Source organism: Poecilia formosa, unplaced genomic scaffold, assembly GCF_000485575.1.
Source record: "Poecilia formosa unplaced genomic scaffold, Poecilia_formosa-5.1.2 Scaffold318, whole genome shotgun sequence".
NCBI classification, from domain to species: Eukaryota; Metazoa; Chordata; class Actinopteri; order Cyprinodontiformes; family Poeciliidae; genus Poecilia; species Poecilia formosa.
The window spans coordinates 206574-228354 of NW_006800257.1; the positions used below are offsets into that span (position 1 = coordinate 206574).

A 21781-nucleotide genomic window follows, 5' to 3' on the forward strand; every position below is an offset into this window, starting at 1 on the left:
TCTGGAGACACTGGCCAGCTGCCTCTATTTCCAACCAGCAAACTAATTAGGAGCTCTGAAACAAAGATGTTAGAGACCCACAGGAAAGGCTTTGGGCCCCAACAGTCCTCCTATTTGTGTTTAAATATTAAACACAAGCCTTTCAAAGCTCATATTTTCCTATCATCTTCTTTTTCCCTTTTTCACCTTTTAGTTAACTGAGAATAAAATGTCATTGATTTCCCCAGAACTCTAAAATAACTGAACATCTATTAGGCAGGTTTGTTTCACAATGTTTTAACACAAGCTGTGTGTCGTTAGCATAAAGATGGCAATTTGCTTATAGAGAGCATGCAAAAATCAACCAACCCAATTGTGGAATAAATACAATTTGAATATTTTAAGTCTTATGTTTTGTTCCCATATCATTCACCTCTAATAAAATTATGTGATCACATTTGTGGTTGTTCTTTGGCTTAGCAAGACATACTGCATATTCACAACTCTTTAGCCAGATGCTAAATGTGATCATTAGCCTGACTGTAAACTGACCTAACAAACCACAACAACAACAACTGAACAGTTTCCTCAAGGAGTGAAGATGATAAAATAGAAATATAAATGAAATGATATCTTGGGTCTTTTTAAATTTGAATACCTTCTTAAACTTATTTTCTGTTTCATCTGACAGTTTCTTCATCGTGAGAGTTTCTTCGGCCCAGTGTTATCTCCACCTTCTGCAGTAACCAAAAGATAAAAAAATAAATAAATGCACACAGCCTCCTGTAATATCTCTGCTTTGGTTCCGTTTTAGATGTCAAGATACATGCCTGCAAAAGATGCAAGATTTCCTGAGAAATACTTCAGAAAGTTATGCAACATTTAACAGTTTCCGTACCCGTTCATCACACCTTTGATACAACCTCCGATCAAAATTTTTACAGAGATATTAACTTAGATAAATCTGTTTATGGAGCTTTTTTCTTTAGTGTTAGACATTAGAAAACATGCTTATAAAAGTTTGGATTTTGCATTCATATTAAATTCAGGCAAGGCTGATGGTAAACAACTTCAAATGCATGCATTAAAAATATGTGCAATTAGATCAGGTGTGAGAATTCAAGACATCTTTGCCAAATCTGTAATATTATGTTCAGGGAATGTATTACACAGAATGATGTTCACATTGATACAGATTTATGCATTAACTCTGTTATTAGTCAGTTAATGAAGTTTATTAGTGAGCTTGATATAAAGATTCTCAACACCCATGCAGGCCAGAAAAACTCAGAAGAAATTAGATGTTCAGAACTGGCTGAGAATTAGAAACATGGTATTCTTAGGGAATCGGAATAGTGGAAGATCCATCACAGTGAGATAAAATCAGCAACAAACTGGGGAGGGGACATTGTACAGGATGAGGTCTAAACAGACAAACAGTGGAAGACAGTGAGACACAGGTGGATACCATTAGGGTGTGGCAGAAGCTGATTACAAGTGGTTACATCAGGAAGTTGAGAAATGAGACAGGAAATTAGTGCTTAAAATAAAACAGGATGTTCTATTAAACTAACAAAGCCAGATACACAACCGTAAAACACTCAACCAGCAGAACTGCACATAACATGCGCATAACATGGGGCAAAGTAGCCTAAGAGTTAGCGATAGCTGGCATCTCCTGTGACACAAATTATCAATACATCAAATCTATCAAAAGGAGGATGGAAACCCTCAGGGATGTGTGCTCAGTCCTTAGCTCTTTACTCTGTTGGCATGTGACTTGCCTGTTAAACTGATCACATTAAGGTCATTACATGTGCTGATGAGGAAATAGTTCAAGTTGACTTCAAGTTAACTTGGTGATTCCAAGTTATTTATATATACTTGTGATTTGTTTTGCCTGTTATTTCAACTGAAAGCAATGACAAGGGGAAGACAACTTGATGTCTGCAGTTTTATATCATCCGCTTCTTCAGAAATATTTGGCTTCCTTTCCAAAGTACTAAAACTTTGCAGATGCATTAAAAACCAGCCCAGATGTGAGATCTGTTCACTAAGAACACGGTGTACTCTTCATTGCGTGTGATGAAACAGGAGAGCTCACCACATTCTGGCTCCTGTTTGTGATGTGGTGAGCCGAGCAGCAGCAGTTACAGCTTATCTATCACATGTGGCTGGTGTGTGCCGAGATGTGGCCACGATGTTCTTATGCCAAAGCTGAAACCTCATCATGCTCTCACTGGGGGGACAAGACTCCATTTTGTTACAAATCTATTGGTTCTTCAGCTGCTATCCATCCATTCATTGCTTTTATCAGCTTATAATTACTGATATAGACAGCAATGATTTATAAAAGAATGTTTGAAATAGAAAGAAAAACCTGGAGGCAGTTCCAGGATGGAAGCCAACTTGGGCGGCTGCCCATGTCGTTCATATCACAAACTGCCAGTGCTCATCTGTCTGACATCTATTAGCTCATCAGCACATTTATTAAGCTTAATTTTTGTAGTAAATAAGAAGGTAGTCATATGACACAAGAGGAAAAAAAAATCCCATGCTCTGAAATTGATACATTAATAGTTTATTACTTAGGAGAGACCGGCTTTCCAATTTGTTGTTTTCACTAAGGACAACATTCCCAATTATTGGTGTGCTTTAATGCTCTGGTGTCTATTAGAAGTAGTCTATGGCTTTCCAGTATCCTGGGTGGTGAAAATCTACATCACCAATAAACTTCATGCATTAAGTTGATAACACAGCTAGTATACAAATCTATATCAGTGGGAACATAATACAGTGTGGTAAGTTCTCTGCACACAAATGCACAGATGTACTAAAGATGTCATGGATGTTACAGATTCTATTTCCACTCATGGAAAATATTTTCTGGAAAATTTCTTATAAAAGTATTATTGATTGCACTTTAAAAATTAGGTAACTTTATGTAATTAAAGGTAAAGTGTAAACAGTAATGATTTCTTGGTTAATGTCAAGTTGTCATAACAAAGACATTTTGAATAATGTCAACTTTGTATTAAAAGTGTCATAATTTACCGAATGACGCTTTATGACAACAGTCATAACTATTCATGAAGACTTATTCATGTTCATGACAGGTTTTTGTGACAGTGTCATGTCAGTCTTATTCACCCCCCTTCAAATAGTGTTACCTAGAATACTGTCATCTTTATGCTGACGACAGCTTCATGAAAACATCATAAACCCATCATCCAGTCAACAACCGAAAACCAGTAACAGACGTTGCATTTGACAAACGACATTGATAAAATCATGTCGATTGGTCAATGTTCCAATGCTTAGAGTTCAAAAGCAACTCTGGACAGATGGAGGTTTTAGCCTTGACTTAAAGGAAGTCGGTGTTTCAGCCGTTTTGCAGTTTTATGGAAGTTTGTTCCAGGTGCATAGAAACGGAATGTTGCTTCTCCATGTTTGTTTCAGGTTCTGGTTCAAATGCAGAGCAGACCATGTTCTTCAGGTGATCAAAGGCTGACTTTATATGACTAAAATAAAGTGAAATATTGCAGTAAACTACAATAAAATACAAATTTCTCAGAGATGTTGAAAAATGATGTGGCAATTCCAGCTGGAGCCAAAATGAGTTTTGTTGGTGGATTCAACATGTGCAATATTGACAATGGGCCATATTATCGGCTATTTATGGTACAGATCTGAATAAAAACTATGGCATTTTGAGCTCACAAGAGCTTTGATCTCATGAGTAGAAGTGTTTTATAGCAAAAAGGGGACAAACAAAAAGAAATTATAGAACAATAAAGTGACAGGATTAATGGTTTATATTTTCTATTTAAGTACAAGGAGAATTACGATTTTTAATAATTTCATTTAACTTCGACGTTATGTGAAAATCTGTTTTTGACTGACAAATTGGATGAATCTTTAAATATATTTCTCTGCATCCCTAAAGAAAAATTCTGAGAAATTTCCAGATCTCCAGATCAAATAAAACAGTTGTTCCAGATTTTGAATTACTTTTAATACAAAAACATAATTTTTCACTTTACAGTTCAATAAAAATCTGTTCAGTTAAATCATGCAGAAACAAAGTGAGCACATAAAAATACATCTATGAAAAAGGTTGAACAACACTGCTTTTATGATGAATTTGCCTTCAATATTCTTTAAACAGGACTTTGGCTTAAATGTAACAAGAGAAGATGACGTGAAGCTGAGCTCCCTCCCCTCTCACATCTAACAGAGTCGCAGCACTTTTACCCCCATTTCTGAGAATCAAACTGACCTGCAGGCTGTCCTTATCTCAGAGCCTCTTCCTTTAGAACAAGATGATCCTGCTGCTCTGTCTGCTCTGCTTCATCTGTGGAGAACCTGCTTGGAGTCTGGAGGTACAAGAGTTCACCGTTAAAGAGGATATTCAGCAGGTGGCCGTGGCTAACAACAATCTTTATGTTGCTACAGTAAAGACACTTTATTGGTGGGTCAACCTGACCCTCGACAAGAGCCCTAAGACAGCTCAGCTTCCCTCAAATGTTATCATTCACATGTTCTTATTTGTTAAGAACAACAGATTGATCAGCTGTGGTGTGAATGAAAAACGAAAATGTTACTGTGAGAGTCGGGACCTGAAGAACATCAATAAGGTGGTTTCCAGTGAAAACATCCTAATGGGACCTCAGAGGAGCAGCAGTGGGTCTGTCAGCTTTCTGGTGGATGTGAAGAAGAATTCAGGTCAGACTGAGACTTACATTCTGACAGCGATAAAGAACCATAGAGACAAGACAGAGGAGGACAGGTGTGGCGCTGATTTAAAGACTATCAACCTTCACAACGCAGATCAGAAACAGAATGGAGGATTATTTTCTAGACTTGATCAGTCAGGCAGCAGTCCACCTGGGATCCAAACTGAAGCTGATGTAGATTTTGTGGACGGATTCCAGATCAACTCAACAGTGTATCTGTTCTCCAACGTGGCATCAGGAGGTAAAACCAACAAAGTCCGTCTCATCTGGTTTCAGGCTGAAACCAGTAAAAGTGACACTCTGAAGTCTCTTCGTGGAGCGACTCTCAGTTCCTCTGGAGGTGAAGGCAGCAGACTGCTGGCCTCCTCGGTCGTCCCAGGTGGACAGCAGGTCCTGTGGAGTGGAGTGTTCAGTGTGGATAAAGGAGGAGAAAACACTGAGCTGCTGCTGTTTGACATCAGTCCTGATCTCAGCAGGGAGGCAAACACAGATCCAGACTTTTATACATCGGTGAACAAGCCAAACAGCTCGGTGAGTTGCTGTATATGCTGTGTAGCAAGACATATTTATTCCAGCTTTAATTTTTGTCACAGTTAAATATTCCAGATTTTTAATCGCATAAGTCATTATGCAATTAAAAATCACATAAATTATAAAAAATTAAAGTTGTGTAAGTTTATACAATACAGGATAATATTTCAAAATGTTTATTTAATTTTGTAATGGAAACTCAGTGACTTGGTGTTTTTGACATTAGGAGAATGTTGACAAAGATTTGTGCACATTTGTAATGTAAACAGAACCAAAGAATATTTATATTCTATTCAGTCTCTGTTGTCTATAAAAACCATCCTGGTAAGGATAGGTTGTAAAATAATAGACGAAGGCATAAAGGCTCTCATATACTTCATTCAAAGTGCCAAAGTACATTTTCATTGACATCCTCCATGATGAAATGAAACAAAATCATCATATCATTTTGTTCACAGAGAGGCATGTGCCTGCTGAACTCGACACCAGCCCAGGGCAAATAATTGTTATTGGTCAGAAGTTTATTACCGAGTTGAATAAGAAAATAAACTTGGACTTGTATTGTTGCAATGTTGATATTTTACTTCAACTAGTCCACTTCCACCATCTGGTTTTATATCTGTAGGAGTAATATGAGTTACTATTGTAACTTAATGTAACAGTGTTTCAGTTGGTCGGTGGTGTAGTGACTAATGTGTGTAATGTTAACTTATGTTGCTCTCCTTCCTCAGAATAATATTTGCATGTAGCCATTCACGTCATCTGTCAGTGACTTTAACTTAAAATAAATCAAATAAAACCATCTTCATTGTTGTTTATTAGGTGAAGACATGCATGTTCAAGAAGGACTTACATTTTTCAATTAGCCTTTTTGACCAATATAAACAAAAATCAAATAACCATATTTACTCAACCTACATTCAGCTCAATTAATAAAGTCTATAAGGAACATTTTATATTTGTAAAATATTTATCAGATAATCAATATTCATCAGATGTAATAATGTATTTATTTCTTAGTCAAAACCAAAGTCCCTAGAACCAAAGGCTGTTCTGTTCAAGAAGAAATACATGAACTCTGTGTTGGTGGTGAAGCAGGACAACTGGATGGTTTTCTTCATCGGAACAAGCAACGGGCAGCTCATTAAGGTCAGTGGTTGTGTTTCAGGTACAGATACTACATCTCATCTTAAACTGTTGTGTTTCCTGAATAAGTTGTTCTGTACTAGATAGACAGACAGAAACGTCATTAATCCCTTTGGACTTTCCCAGAGGGATTAATTTAATTTAATTTAACAGTACAATTACGAACCAGTCTGCTCCCAGCTATAAATATATTTTGTACTGACATGACCAAAATTGCTATAATTTGCTGGCAAACCCCATTCAAAGAGCCCAGACAAGTGAACAACACTGAAAATCATTCCAAATTTGGGTGTACTATAATTGGGTTAAAACTGTAAGTACATTCTACAGACTCACTAATAGACGCAATTTTAGATTATCTATCAGGAAGTAAGTCTTGAACCACAGAAACAGAGATGCTTGCTTATGACACACAAACCCCTTTTAGAACATTTATGTGATAAACTTAGAGGTCCCGCTCCAACAAACATGCCGTTTAACATTAACCCATGATAATGCAACTACATAAGCAAAGCTGGTCTTGTGTAACCAGCACATAACTACAGAAAGTGAAGCATGTTTGAAAGAACCAGCTAAGGTTCAAGAAATTCACAGTTTGTCCCTTCAGGAAATGGTAAACGGCCTGTACTTATAAAGTACTTTAGCAAGTTCAGAGGTTCCCAAAATACTTAACAGTTCATTCATCCATTCATGCACACATTCTCACCCTGATGGTGGCGCTATTCCATTATAGCCACAGCCAGAGGAGATCCTAGCCGGTTTGGCACCATGGGCGGACAGCCCCCATTAGCACCCCAAGAAGTTTTTTAATGACTAGAAGAGGCTGGACTGAAGGACAGTACAGTGGTATTAATCTAGTCAGGTAATAAACTTTCAGCACAAGACCAACAGAAACCAAAGTCTACCACAGCAAACATAACCCAACAGGAGTCCAGATGCCCCAGAGACAATACAATCACTCAAGTTTAATTGTTTAGCATATTTCAGCAACAAGGCAGTTGAAATTGTTTCACATTATAAAAACACTAAAATGATAACTATCTATTCTGTTGTCAGCTTCCTGTGGACAAGAACAATCGTCCAGCATGTCCAAAGGAGCTCCACAGGGCCAGTGGGAAGGAGAACGTTTTTTCAAAAATCCTTCTGGATCCAGTGGATCATAAACACATATATCTGATATTTAAAAACAATGTAGTTTTTTTTTCATTTTTTCATGTTGCATGTACAAGACTGCATATTAGAGTGTTTCTAAGTCTTTGACTTTTGTTCCAGATTAAGCGTGTTCCAGTGTCAAACTGTGGTGAATACACAACTGTGGAGGACTGTTGTGCTGGACAAGATCCGTTCTGTGTCTGGTGTATCTCTACGGAAAGGTCAGAGAAACTTCAGATGTAGCTAAAATCTTCAGAAAATTCTGAGCTTCATGATGACATTTGTTAATTTATTCAGATGTACATTTAAAGATGACTGCAAAGACGACTGGTTGTCCATGCCTGATGAATACCAACAGAAAGTGATTTCCTACAGAGTTGTGAAGGACTCCACAGGAGAGGTGGATCAATAACAGACTGATGACTTTATTCAGTTGGAACTAAAAGTTATTTATTTTTTCTATCTGGTCCTTTCTCAGGTCAAAATAGAAGTCAAAGTACACCTGACTGTGGCAGAGAGGGTTCAGTTTAATGTGAACAGTCAGATCTTTGTAAATTATGACCGGGATTGTACGCCACACAATGAGAACCTAAAATGGACCTGCATTCTCTCTGATGATCTTAACATTAAAGGTCAGTAATGTTTGGTAAATTAATTTGTCACTGGCCCAACATCACTACAAAACTCCTACACATGCATTATTCATCATCTGGTTTATTATTAACAAATATTACAAATTATTTATCTATTTATCTCGAACATGATAAAAGTATAAAATCACACATGAACAAGAAATGAAAAAGACATATTTTTGTACCGTGATAATCTTAATCTGCTCGAAAAGGAGCAGGAAGAAGTAAGAAACGTATGAACTCCTACCCCATAAACTCAACCATATTTTCAGATGGACCCTCATTATTAAATCAAATATATTATATATATATAGGTTAATTAATTGTCTTAACATTTGTCTAAATGAATACATCCATAACCACACAAACTCATATACACATTAGTTCTCTCACCCATAGTTATATATCTTGTGAAAATGACCTTTTAAATTGTATTAAAATTTGACTTTGTTTTAACTCCTCATTTAACTTGTTCCATACTTTTACTCCATGAACTGAAATGCAAAAGCTCTTTCTTGTTGTTCATAAACTACGAATCCTTAAGTTTGAGTTTAAACCCCTTAAGTTATATCTCCCTTCTCTTTCAATTAACATGCTCTGTATGTGCTCTAGTAGCAGTTTATTAGATGCCTTAAACATAATTTAAGCAATTTTAAATTCCACCTGCTCTTCAAATTTAATTTTAAGAATAAAAGTTTTGTGTGCTCATATCAACCAACATTATGGATGATGCTAACGGCTTGTTTCTGTAGGATTCTCAGTGGTTGTAGAGCTTTTGTAATTTATTCCCACACCTCTGAACAATATGTTAAATATGGCAGAATCAGAGAGCTATATACAGAGGTACTGCCAGAAATCGTGGGCCCCATGACAAAAACTTAAATTGGGCGCCCCTACTGTTCCAATTTCTTGAGTCTATTTGACCCAGAAAAGGCATCAAATCACACACAACAAGGATGTGACAAGAGGCAGGTGACACAAGTGGGATTAAATACACAGAGGGTAATTGGGGAAAACAAGGGACAGCTGGAAACAATCAAGTGGTAAGAGCAACAACAAAGAGACTCAATTAACTGAAAGGACACACAATCTAAATCCTCACAGTCTTCCAGTAACGTAATTACTCAGTAATATTTTACATTTCCTGTCAACTTGACATTTTTAATACAAAACCCATCTTCGGCGCCTTGACCACTGGGCTTAGCAAGTTTTCTGGGGGAATTCCTGGAACTGTTTATCAACTTGGTTCCTATTCTTCTTGAGATACCATCAATGTAAGGATGCCAAAAAAAAAAAAAGCTGGAATTTAAGTAAAATTGTACATTGCCCTTTTTTCCCTTTACACGCAGAGGACCATCTGTTTATCCTAACTGCATCATTTTTAACATTTCTCATAAATTCTCTGCCCCATATAACAATATGTTGTATCAAAGCAGGCTAATCTGATAAATCTACCTGGTAGGTCACACTGAACTGGTTACCTCATTAAATCAAGTTTTTATCACCTGCGGATTTTAGCAAAAGTTAAATCTTATTTTTGTTTTTAAGGACTTTCAAGGACTTATTCATGCCTTTATTACAACTCATTTGGATTATTGCAATTCATGATATAAAGTCATGGATAAATCACAGATGCAGCGACTTCAAATGATCCAAAACACAGCGACACGGCTTCTTACAGGAACCAGGAAGAGTGACCATAAAAGGCCTACACTGGCCCCTTTACACTGGCTGCCCATCTTTTATCGAATAGATTTTAAGATTCTTTTATTAACGTTTAAAGTTTTAAATGGGTTAGCCCCCCCTTATCTTTGGGACCTTTCAAAATTTCAGTCTGTGTCCAGAACCCGTTCAAACAATCAGCTATTACTGACAGTTCCTCAGACTCGACTTAAGAGGAAAGGAGATTGGGCTTTCTCTGTTGTTGCTCCTATTTTATGGAACAATTTACCTTTCCAGATTAGATCTGCCCACAGCCTGGATCATTTTAAATCGCTTCTGAAAACTCATTTTTATTCTTTGGCATTTATTTGAAGTATTGTTTTGATACTCTGTTTTTATCAATTTGTGTTGTTGTCATTCCTGTACAGCAATTTGGTGCAGTTTTACACCTGTTTTTAAAGTGCTATATACATAAATTTGACATTGACAATGACCTTAGATTTATGAAGGTAAAGTAAATGTGCAGAAATGTGCAGTAAACCTGCACATTTACCACCAGACTCGGAACTTTATTTATTCTAGGAATAGATAAACTATACCCAGAAAAAGTGATATAAACTTTATAGTACAATGTACTTGTTATTTTTAGAAACAGTACAAGAACAAGAAAACACCCAGCTGTGGGAATAGCTGGGAATAAGTAAATCTTCTGCTGGTTTCTGCAAAATAGCCTGTTTCAAAAAGGCATTTTTTTACCTATCAAGCCCAGCCCCTCACCTGGCAACCCAAGTGGCATTCCACTCACTTTATTACAAGAGATGCTGAATTCATTCTGCTTGATTTGCAGTGCACAATGGCTGCTGGAAAAGGAAATGCACATTCTCTGCAATACAGAGAATGTGTCCATACATTTTCTCCCACTCACATAGGACATAGCTGCATAGTTTCATTTTATTCTTGTTTGGAATGTTCCTGCAATATTGCCAAGGAAAGTCGTAGTTTCCGCAAATCGGTTTAGGAAGGAGACCTTTGAAAACTACAAACAGAACATGGCAGGACTTCCTACTGTTCTTCACAAATTCTGCAAATGATGGCAATGTAAGTACATAATGACTTGTATGTTTTGTATTGTTGTTCTGCATGAACATGTTTTGTCATTTAGCACAAGCCAACTCTGAACGATAGCCTCTGCTAGTCTTCTTTCTCATGTTGCATTATCTACAATATCTGCACATTTACTGTCAGAACTGAAAGTGGTAGTATGCTGTATTGCAAAGATGTAGTGTTTGTGAGAACGTGCCAGGCACTCAGACACTACCGACATTGTCTTATTTATTTATTTTTATTACATGTTGAAAGAGGTGTTTCTCCTCTAACCTCACAAGTATATATATATTTTTATAAAGGGTCTCATTTACAGAAAAAAACTTTTTTTGTGCTGATGTGATGTCAGCTGCTGGACTTCACATCACAGCACAATGCACCAAAGCCATGCAGAATCCTCAGTTTGAATTAACAATATAAATGTGCGTCAGATCCCCAGCATTCCTTTAGTGGCTGAGGCTTGATGGTTGTTGAGGAGGCTCCACTTCTGCTTCTGGGTCTGACTCAGGGTCAAAAATGTTCAGTTGTACCACTGTGCATCTATTTGTAGCCATTTTCACGTGTCTGAGGTGTTAATGTAAAAACTGAGTTGAGAAGGCTTAGCCAGCAGCAGCTCATTTGCATAATTGTGACATAGCCCTAAAAGAGTGAATTTGTAAATGAGTTTAAAACAGGTGGGTGTAATCTACATATCTGAAAATAATTTGGTGTATTAAGTATAATGAATATGTTTTGTATTGCTCACAGAACTATCCTAGCTTGCTCAAGGAAGCATAGTAGTGGACCTTTAATAGACGGAGGGAACTTGTCTTTGTGTTTGCAATAAATAAATTCATAGGTCAAAACAAAATCATCTGGGAATATTATAGTAAATGTAACTACTTTTAGGAGATAGCTTACATTTGAAATCAATACATTTTTTCCAATTTAATCTAAAAGCTACATTTTAAACATTCTCCTGGCAGCCCACGGCAGCTGTAGAAGACCGGGGAGGGTATGACATTGGTTGGTGTGTTTAGACTAATTTGAGGCCAGTAAAGTTTTAACTTTTGCATCTGAAGTTTAGAAAGCAAATCCATCCATCCAGTCAGTTAGCTGGATGGTTAGCCGGTCCATCAGAAGGGCCAGGCTCTATCCGAGAGTGGAGGAGAGAAGTTCATGCAGCGCTCGTCTGTGTTGATCTGTTCATGCTGAGAGAGGCTCCTTTGTGTGTGTTTGGGGCATGGGGTTATTTATTTTATTTTTTTTTTTAAAAAGTGAAACAGGCAGCAGATAAACACCTCCTACTGTTTATCTGTGCACATCCCTGTAGAGTACATCAACATTTTTCCAACTATACAATATCTTGTCACAAAAGCTAATGTGATTTTTCATTTTCAGAACTTGACGTCCCTATAACAGTCAGCTTTCGGCAGGCATCACTGACAGAGCATATAAAAACCATTGACTGTTCTGATAGTACTGTCTCGTAAGTTCATTTACACTTTACAGATTTCAAGATTTTAATCAGCCGAAAATAAATCGTAATTAGGAAACTTTTCAAATGATGAAGTGGTTATTGATTTTTATTGAAGGAAACCATCTTAAATAACATGGGTTAATGTGAAAAAGTAATTCAGATACAAAAAATAGCCATTGACATCTGTTGTGTGTTTTTGTGCCTTGTGAACCAGGTCAATTATTGTTCTTCAACGTATTATTGTGACTACGTTCAACAACATGTATGTTGTTTTCTCTGCAGGTGTCAGCAGTGCATCAGAGCTGGATGTGGCTGGAAGGAGAACCGCTGTACCTGGGCCAGTGAAGGAGAGCGGAATGTAATCATTGATTCATAGTTCAGATACTGACTGGTGAAAAGAAGTAGGTCAGGAAATGGAAGCAGACAATTTGTACCTGTTGAATTTGTTCCTGTTCTTTGTTTTGTAGGACAGTGTTTGCCAAAAGTCCTCCTCTAAGGCAAACCTTGTGGTGAGTCTAAATGTGGATTACTTTCTACTCTCTTCTGATTCTGATTCTCACCCTTAAGTAAGTTCAGAATAACACCAGAGAAATCAAAACATTGAGGCAGTTTACTTTGTGTTTTCTGACAGCAGCCAGGGAACATCTCCGTCTCTCCCAGATTGGTGTTTTATAATGGCAAAAATAATGCTATTTTGAGAGGTCACAACCTTACAGATGTGATTGCTGTCAAGATCCAGGCAGAAATGGACTGTTTACCACAGGAGTAAGTCACTCTCAACACTAAATCTGCTATTTTATGAGCATCTAGCTAAAGTAAAATTGTTTAAAAATGTTTGGCTGAGGAATCAGCTGATCCAGAAAGAATATCAGCCTTGAAATTTGTGAGTCTGATTTTCATTCTTATGACATAATGAGATCTAAAATTAAGTTACTGTCTGACTGATTAGATCTCCAGTTTGGGGCAACACTGGTGAGAGTCTGACTTTCCACATTCCCAGAAGAGCCAACAAAGCTAAAACCAACGCCAAAGTGTGTGTTGTCCTGTCTGATGGGAGTTGCCATGGTGAAGCTAAAATAGCCTACCAGTCAGCACCATCTTGTAACAGCACTTCACCAACCACTACCTGGAGAAGGTATACATCCCTTTTATGACTGAGAGAATAAAATAATAAACTAATTTAATAATTGATTAATCGTTAACAGGGTTATGATCACCATTAGTGATATTCAAACAAACCATATAACCTCAGGTTCTCACCTTACCTTCAAGCAGAAGTTCCCAAACTGTAGGGGGCGCGGGAAACCATCTGGATGAAAACAACAACAAAAAAAACAAAAAAAAAACATGAACACTGTATGCCCTGGGTTTTTACCTTAGAATGGCCAATTCTCTGTTATTCCTATGTCAATTTGATACAGTAGGGGCTTCCGCACTTACCATATCTGTACTCTCTGTCACTTTTATCAGCAGTTAAAACTGTTTAATCCGTTTTAAACGCCTTGTTGCGTTTAAAGGCACCTTTAAACGCAACATGAGCGCTATGACGCCTGTGGGCAGTGAAAAGAGACCTGCTGCTGCTGTACAGAGCTACAGGTGTGTTAGAATCAAGGCAGCAAACCGCAAAGAACTGTTCACAGTTTTTCCCCCAAACTAACCGACTGTTGAGTAAAGCTGTTGGATGCAGGACAGGTAAAGTTAGCTAAAAGATGAGTAGCTAATATCAATACAACACCGCTTGTTAACAAGTAGCTTGTAGGCTACTGGTGTTTATGTTCAGCTATGATTTATTTTGCCCCCCCAAAAAGTTGAGGTAATGCTGAAATATTATACTGTGATTGGATAGAGTTTTAGAGCTTCATAAGAACTTCTATCAAATGAATACTCAAATTAAAAGTGCTTATTTCTTTTAGGCAAACCTGAGACTTTATTTGGGCTATGTACCCTCTCTCTCTCTTTTTTCTTCTTCTGAGGACCAAATATATATTTCCTATCCTATTAAATATCACAGATGTTCCCTTTACAAGGACACCAAAAGTGTCCATATGTGATTACAGAAATATTTACATTTTATAATGGTTATTAACCCTTTCATGCATGAATTATGATCTTTTGTGTCAGGATTTTTTTCAAAATTTTTTAAAATTTTCTTAAGGCAAAAAAAGGTAGGAAAAAAATTTGTAAACATATTATTTTATTTTTTTTAGATGATCAATTGTAATTTTCTACAAATACAAAGTTGTTATTTGAAAATCAGTAGTGTTCTTTAGGGGTCATCTGATGTCACAATATTTTTTTTTACCTGCAAGAGTCATCTGCAGTAGAAGGTGGATCAGGGTCGGTTGGCATGCGTTTTTGTCTGTCGGCCATATTGGATTTAACAAAAATAATTTATTGCATTTGCAGCTGATGGCCAGTAATTGATAGTGTATTTTATGATGCATTAGTGTCCACTTTAGTGGTCTGTGTGCATTTATAACATAAAAATCCACAAGAAGCACAAGAAAATGGCTTTTAGATAGCTGTCCACTGTAGTGACCACTATGCATGAAAGGGTTCAAATACCCTGATATATTATGTAGATTATGGGAGCAAATATGCAATAATAGTGACAAATGAGTTTAAGGTTTCCTATAAAGTGTCTCTTTAAGTGCAGTATCGGTATTGATCATACATTCAGCACCAGCAAGGATTAATGGTTAAACTGTAAAGGAGAGTGGATAGTTAAAGTATCCTAAAAAATCTTTATCTTTAAAGTTAAAGATAAAAAAAACTTAAAGATAGTTAACTTTAAACTATCTTTAAAGTTAACTATCTTTAACTTTAAAGATAGTTAAAAAGATACTTTAACTATCTTTAAAGTTAAAGTAGATGGAATAATTTCATCTAAAATGATTCCACAGTTGGTTTGTTGCTAATGTTTACAAAATACTTAAGTGGAACATCTCAGCAGCTTATGTTTTATGATATTTCCTATTAAACAAAGGCCTGGTGAAGACAAACTATTTCATATGTGGATCATTCTTACAGGTTTGTAATGATTTTCTTCTCTCATATAGTGGGAAGAGGAAGATCACACTTTTTGGATCTGATTTGGAATCTGTGGAAATGGTCATACACAGGTATAACCTATCCTGGTTTTACTATCCGGAAGGAGCAGTTCCTGAGAACAAAAACTCTGAGGTGGGTTTATGGACACAGACACATAGGTTTGCATTTTAGGACTTACTAGGACTTTGTATTGACTTCTATTCATTCTAGTAACTGCATTTATGCCTAACTCAGACATTTTTTCTAACCATTTCTAGTATATACAGTATTAGGCCCATAGCAAGGATTTAAGTACTTTGATTATTGAAATTCCTTGAGGCAAATTATTTGCCTTGACGCTTCGTTAAATTATGTTTCACTAGTTAAAAGCTATGTGATCCAGCTGAGTGATTATTTGTGTTGCACAATGCACTTATGTCTGCCAATGAGTTGTTGATGAATGCTCACTTATTGAGTAGATTTCTTATCGATTCTCTTACTGATTCTAATTGAGTTGGGACATAAACTCTTTAATTCAAAATATGCACCACATTGTATTTAATTCAAACAAAATTAAAGCTGACTTAAAATATAAGTCGAATGAAATGCACGTTAGCCATTTTTGTGCAGACAAGTTGCATGTTTGCCTTTTCAGGAAGGATATTTCAAGGTATGTCCAGCAGTGGAGAACATTCTCTCAGATGTTATTTATTTTCTCCTGTGTAATTTTCCTCCTACGTGTCTCGATGGCAGCAGTTACCAAAACTGTGTGAGAGCTTCCATCTGAGCCACTCTGGCACTAGTCCTCAACTAGTCATATTCAATAGATTAGAATATTAATGAAAAGTTAATATATTTCAGTAATTCAATTCACTTGGTAACACATTACATAGGTTAATACCCCACAGACTGACATTTAACAAGTTTTATTTATTTTAAGTATGATTATTTCTTGATTAAAGCTAAAAAAAACACATGATATTTAAGATTATAATATTATAACAGACCAACAAAGAATATTTTTATTGCAGAAATGTCTAAATTATTGATATTCAGACATAAATACTAAAAAGAAAAATTGTAATTCTGTCGGTAATAGAAAAACTCTTAATGGTTTTTACATCAAAGAAGACATGCAGAACTTGGTTGACATTAGTTTTCCATGATCTTTGACATTGCATTCATATCTTAGAGTTTTTATTTTCTTAAGATTTTATTACATGAGGTTGTATTGTAATGATCANTATAATTCTTTAAGTTACTGACTGCATGCTATATGCTCCTTGAGTCATTTAACTGATCAGGTTTTTATCAGTTTGAAGTGTGAAGTCAAAAATGATGTTCTAGTTTTAAAGGGAGATCATTTCCTGATCTGCTTATAAACCAAATATTCAGTCGTCCCCGAGACCTGGAACTTCAACTGGATTTCACTTCATTATCAGGAGTGCCCCTGTTATGGTCTGGCTCTGGATCCATAACAAACTAAAGAGAAACCTTATGTTAATGAATTTAGGCTGAAACTGTTTACTGCTACACAGTTGACAAAAAAGAAAATATAATCTGCTCAGGAAGCGATGAAGTGTCTGTATGACAAGAATGCTGAATGTCGTGTATTTCTTTTAGGTGACCAAGTGCTGACCTTACTTCCTATTGTGAGTTCACTATTTCAGGCCAAGTTCCCTGGGCCATATACAGTTGTGGAACAGCTCGTCCCGGGTTCCAATCCTGGACGAGCCCACAATTTGTTATGGTTTGGCTGTGGAGCCATAACATATTAAGGGGAAGCAATGCATGGGATGACTTAAAATTAGATTTATTTGGCAAAAATCATAGCTGCCTGGAGAAGAAAGGGAAAGGAGAGGGAGAAAGAGGAGAGAGTGGCAAGAAGAAGGAGAGAATGGGCAGGGTGAGTGACAGAAACTGTGGTGCGTCTTAAGCTGAATCTGATGTTGTTCTGGAGACACTGGCCAGCTGCCTCTATTTCCAACCAGCAAACTAATTAGGAGCTCTGAAACAAAGATGTTAGAGACCCACAGGAAAGGCTTTGGGCCCCAACAGTCCTCCTATTTGTGTTTAAATATTAAACACAAGCCTTTCAAAGCTCATATTTTCCTATCATCTTCTTTTTCCCTTTTTCACCTTTTAGTTAACTGAGAATAAAATGTCATTGATTTCCCCAGAACTCTAAAATAACTGAACATCTATTAGGCAGGTTTGTTTCACAATGTTTTAACACAAGCTGTGTGTCGTTAGCATAAAGATGGCAATTTGCTTATAGAGAGCATGCAAAAATCAACCAACCCAATTGTGGAATAAATACAATTTGAATATTTTAAGTCTTATGTTTTGTTCCCATATCATTCACCTCTAATAAAATTATGTGATCACATTTGTGGTTGTTCTTTGGCTTAGCAAGACATACTGCATATTCACAACTCTTTAGCCAGATGCTAAATGTGATCATTAGCCTGACTGTAAACTGACCTAACAAACCACAACAACAACAACTGAACAGTTTCCTCAAGGAGTGAAGATGATAAAATAGAAATATAAATTAAATGATATCTTGGGTCTTTTTAAATTTGAATACCTTCTTAAACTTATTTTCTGTTTCATCTGACAGTTTCTTCATCGTGAGAGTTTCTTCGGCCCAGTGTTATCTCCACCTTTTGTGGTAACCAAAAAAAAAAAAAATGCACACAGCCTCCAAAAATATCTCTGCTTTGGTTCCGTTTTAGATGTCAAGATACATATCTGCAAAAGATGCACAATTTTCTGAGAAATACTTCAGAAAGTTATGCAACATTTAACAGTTTCCGTACCCGTTCATCACACCTTTGATACAACCTCCGATCAAAATTTTTACAGACATGTCATTACGTTAAATGAGCCTGTTTGTCGAGTTTTTTAGATTAGCATTAGACGTTAGAAAACATGCTTATAAAAGTTTGGATTTTACATGCATATTAAATTCAGGCAAGGCTGATGGTAAACAACTTCAAATGCATGCATTAAAAATATGTGCAATTAGATCAGGTGTGAGAATTCAAGACATCTTTGCCAAATCTGTAATATTATGTTCAGGGAACGTATTACACAGAATGATGTTCACATTGATAGAGATTTATGCATTAACTCTGTTATTAGTCAGTTAATGAAGTTTATTAGTGAGCTTGATATAAAGATTCTCAACACCCATGCAGGCCAGAAAAACTCAGAAGAAATTAGATGTTCAGAACTGGCTGAGAATTAGAAACATGGTATTCTTAGGGAATCGGAATAGTGGAAGATCCATCACAGTGAGATAAAATCAGCAACAAACTGGGGAGGGGACATTGTACAGGATGAGGTCTAAACAGACAAACAGTGGAAGACAGTGAGACACAGGTGGATACCATTAGGGTGTGGCAGAAGCTGATTACAAGTGGTTACATCAGGAAGTTGAGAAATGAGACAGGAAATTAGTGCTTAAAATAAAACAGGATGTTCTATTAAACTAACAAAGCCAGATACACAACCGTAAAACACTCAACCAGCAGAACTGCACATAACATGCGCATAACATGGGGCAAAGTAGCCTAAGAGTTAGCGATAGCTGGCATCTCCTGTGACACAAATTATCAATACATCAAATCTATCAAAAGGAGGATGGAAACCCTCAGGGATGTGTGCTCAGTCCTTAGCTCTTTACTCTGTTGGCATGTGACTTGCCTGTTAAACTGATCACATTAAGGTCATTACATGTGCTGATGAGGAAATAGTTCAAGTTGACTTCAAGTTAACTTGGTGATTCCAAGTTATTTATATATACTTGTGATTTGTTTTGCCTGTTATTTCAACTGAAAGCAATGACAAGGGGAAGACAACTTGATGTCTGCAGTTTTATATCATCCGCTTCTTCAGAAATATTTGGCTTCCTTTCCAAAGTACTAAAACTTTGCAGATGCATTAAAAACCAGCCCAGATGTGAGATCTGTTCACTAAGAACACGGTGTACTCTTCATTGCGTGTGATGAAACAGGAGAGCTCACCACATTCTGGCTCCTGGTTTGTGATGTGGTGAGCCGAGCAGCAGCAGTTACAGCTTATCTATCACATGTGGCTGGTGTGTGCCGAGATGTGGCCATGATGTCCTTATGCCAAAGCTGAAACCTCATCATGCTCTCACTGGGGGGACAAGACTCCATTTTGTTACAAATCTATTGGTTCTTCAGCTGCTATCCATCCATTCATTGCCTTTATCAGCTTATCATTGCTGATGTGTAAAAGAACGTTTGCAAGAGAAAAGATATGAGAAAAACCTGGAGGCAGTTCCAGGATGGAAGCCACCCTGGGCGGCTGCCCATGTCGTTCATATCAGAAACTGCCAGTGATCATCTGTTTGACAATTATTAGCTCATCAGCAAATTTATCAAGCTTAATTTTTGTAGTAAATGAGAAGGTACTAATCATATCACATCAGAGGAAAAAACAAAGGACTGAGTAAACATCCCTGAGGGCTCCCATCCATTCATCCATTTTCTATACACACTTGTCCCTAGTGGGGTTGGGAAGAGTGCTGGTGCCTCTCCAGCAAATGTTTCAGGCGAGAGGCGGGGTCACCCTGGACAGGTCGCCAGTCTGTCTCAGCCTGAGGGCTCTCATGCTCCGAAATTGATACATTAATAGATTATTACTGTCATGATCCGTGTTTCTGTGTGATCCTGTTCCCTGTGAGTCTCTGTTTCTTCCCTGTTGATTGTCCCAGGTGTGTCTCGTTCCCTTGATTACCCCAGTGTGTATTTAAGTCCACCTGTTGTCTCTGTTTCTTGTCGGGTCCTTGTCAAACGTACGTCTTACGTCCTGGTCTGTGTCAGTTAGCCGCCACAGTAGAACTGGGAAGTCCTGTGTCAACGTCAGCTCTAGTTGTCAGTCTTCTGTGTAGCAGTGCTACCGGTATTAGCTGCATGCTATTCTCTGCCGTGCTGCCTGTATTGGACTGTTGAGCTTTATCAATAAATTCATAATTTTTCATCTATAACCTGGGTCCTGTGTCTCTCCTCACCACTTTAAACACCAACTCATGACAATTACTTAGGAGAGGCATATGAAGCATATATAGATGTTGCATATGTCTTATGTTGCAACATCTACATATGCAACATAGCAACAACATAGGCCAACAACATCTACACATATGATTTCTACTTATTTTTGACACAAATGGAACCCCTTACTAATGGTGCCTTTTTAAAAATGTACCTTACAAGTGTTAAAAAGAAAAGTGTTAAACATGTTGACTAAATGCTACCAAATGTTAAATTTGTATAACTTTCTCAAGAACTGCAGTCATAAATGTTTTGCAGTTTTTGTCAACATCTAGAATGTGGTTATAACCACTGACATGTCAGAAAGCTATGCACAATTTCTGTCGTCACCACAGCAGTTGGTGTGAACGTTGGTTTACAGAGTTTCACAGAGACTTCCTGATGAAACAGAAAATTTAAGAGACTATTTTTATAACTCCGTGCAGCACTTTATTCTTGTGTTTTCTTAAAACATTACTTCTAGAGGAATCTGTGCGGTTATGATCCCTGTTTACTGAGATGTGGTCTGGCAGATTATTTGTTTCAGTCAGGTTTCCATCATTGCTCAGGGTCAATGATGGAAGCTCATTATCACCATCCAGAATGGATGGTGATAATGAGCTTCTTGAGTATCTGACTACAGGATCTTGAGTGTACATCTTGTTAAGCCTCAGAGCTACTGCACCATTTATCAAAAGTTTATTGCAGAAACTATTAAAAAGAATAAGAAAAACAATGCTTAAAAGATTCAAGTAATGCTTGTTCCGTAGAGATCTAGACTTGGAATGATCTAATTAATTGTTTTATGCTACGTTTAAGAATACCATCTTTATGCTGACAATAGCTTATTTTGTCTTGAAATAATCAAGTTTACTTACATAGCACATTTCAGCAAGAAGGCAGTTCAAAGAGCTTTACTTCATGAAAACATATAAACATCATAAACCCATCATCCAGTCAACAACTGAAAACCAGTAACAGACGTTGCATTTTCCAAACGACATTGATAAAATCATATCGATTGGTCAATGTTCCAATGCTTAGAGTTCAAAAGCAACTCTGAACAGGTGGAGGTTTTAGCCTTGATTTAAAGGAAGTCGGTGTTTCAGCCGTTTTGTAGTTTTATGGAAGTTTGTTCCAGATTTGTGGTGCATAGAAACAGAATGTTGCTTCTCCATGTTTGTTTCAGGTTCTGGTTCAAATGCAGAGCAGACCATGTTCTTCAGGTGATCAAAGGCTGACTTTATATGACTAAAATAAAGTGAAATATTGCAGTAAACTACA

The 21781-nt window shown here is 37.0% G+C and overlaps 1 protein-coding gene and 1 long non-coding RNA gene across 2 annotated transcripts; both read left to right on the forward strand.

Annotated features, from left to right (window-relative positions):
• Positions 1–4271: 4271 nt before the first annotated feature.
• On the forward strand, positions 4272–7948 carry LOC107833056 (uncharacterized). The gene is made up of 4 exons (XM_016661192.1): positions 4272–5246; positions 6267–6395; positions 7449–7765; positions 7842–7948. The coding sequence occupies exons 1-3, from the start codon at positions 4302–4304 to the stop codon at positions 7650–7652; spliced, it is 1278 nt and encodes a 425-aa protein (XP_016516678.1). The 5' UTR covers positions 4272–4301; the 3' UTR covers positions 7653–7765; positions 7842–7948.
• A 4320-nt stretch (positions 7949–12268) lies between these two features.
• On the forward strand, positions 12269–15578 carry LOC107833058 (uncharacterized). Its single transcript, XR_001658765.1, has 4 exons — positions 12269–12410; positions 12684–13166; positions 13351–13536; positions 15461–15578. It is a non-coding gene; the product is annotated as an uncharacterized LOC107833058 (long non-coding RNA).
• The last annotated feature ends 6203 nt before the right edge of the window (positions 15579–21781 follow it).

What these genes read in the sequence shown, in the direction of transcription:
- LOC107833056 (XM_016661192.1), top strand. Translation starts at nt 4,302, where the DNA reads ATGATCCTGCTGCTCTGTCTGCTCTGCTTCATCTGTGGAGAACCTGCT. An exon ending in TGAACAAGCCAAACAGCTCG is followed by an intron (nt 5,247 to 6,266) that starts GTGAGTTGCTGT and finishes TTTATTTCTTAG; the next exon opens with TCAAAACCAAAGTCCCTAGA. An exon ending in GCAACGGGCAGCTCATTAAG is followed by an intron (nt 6,396 to 7,448) that starts GTCAGTGGTTGT and finishes TTCTGTTGTCAG; the next exon opens with CTTCCTGTGGACAAGAACAA.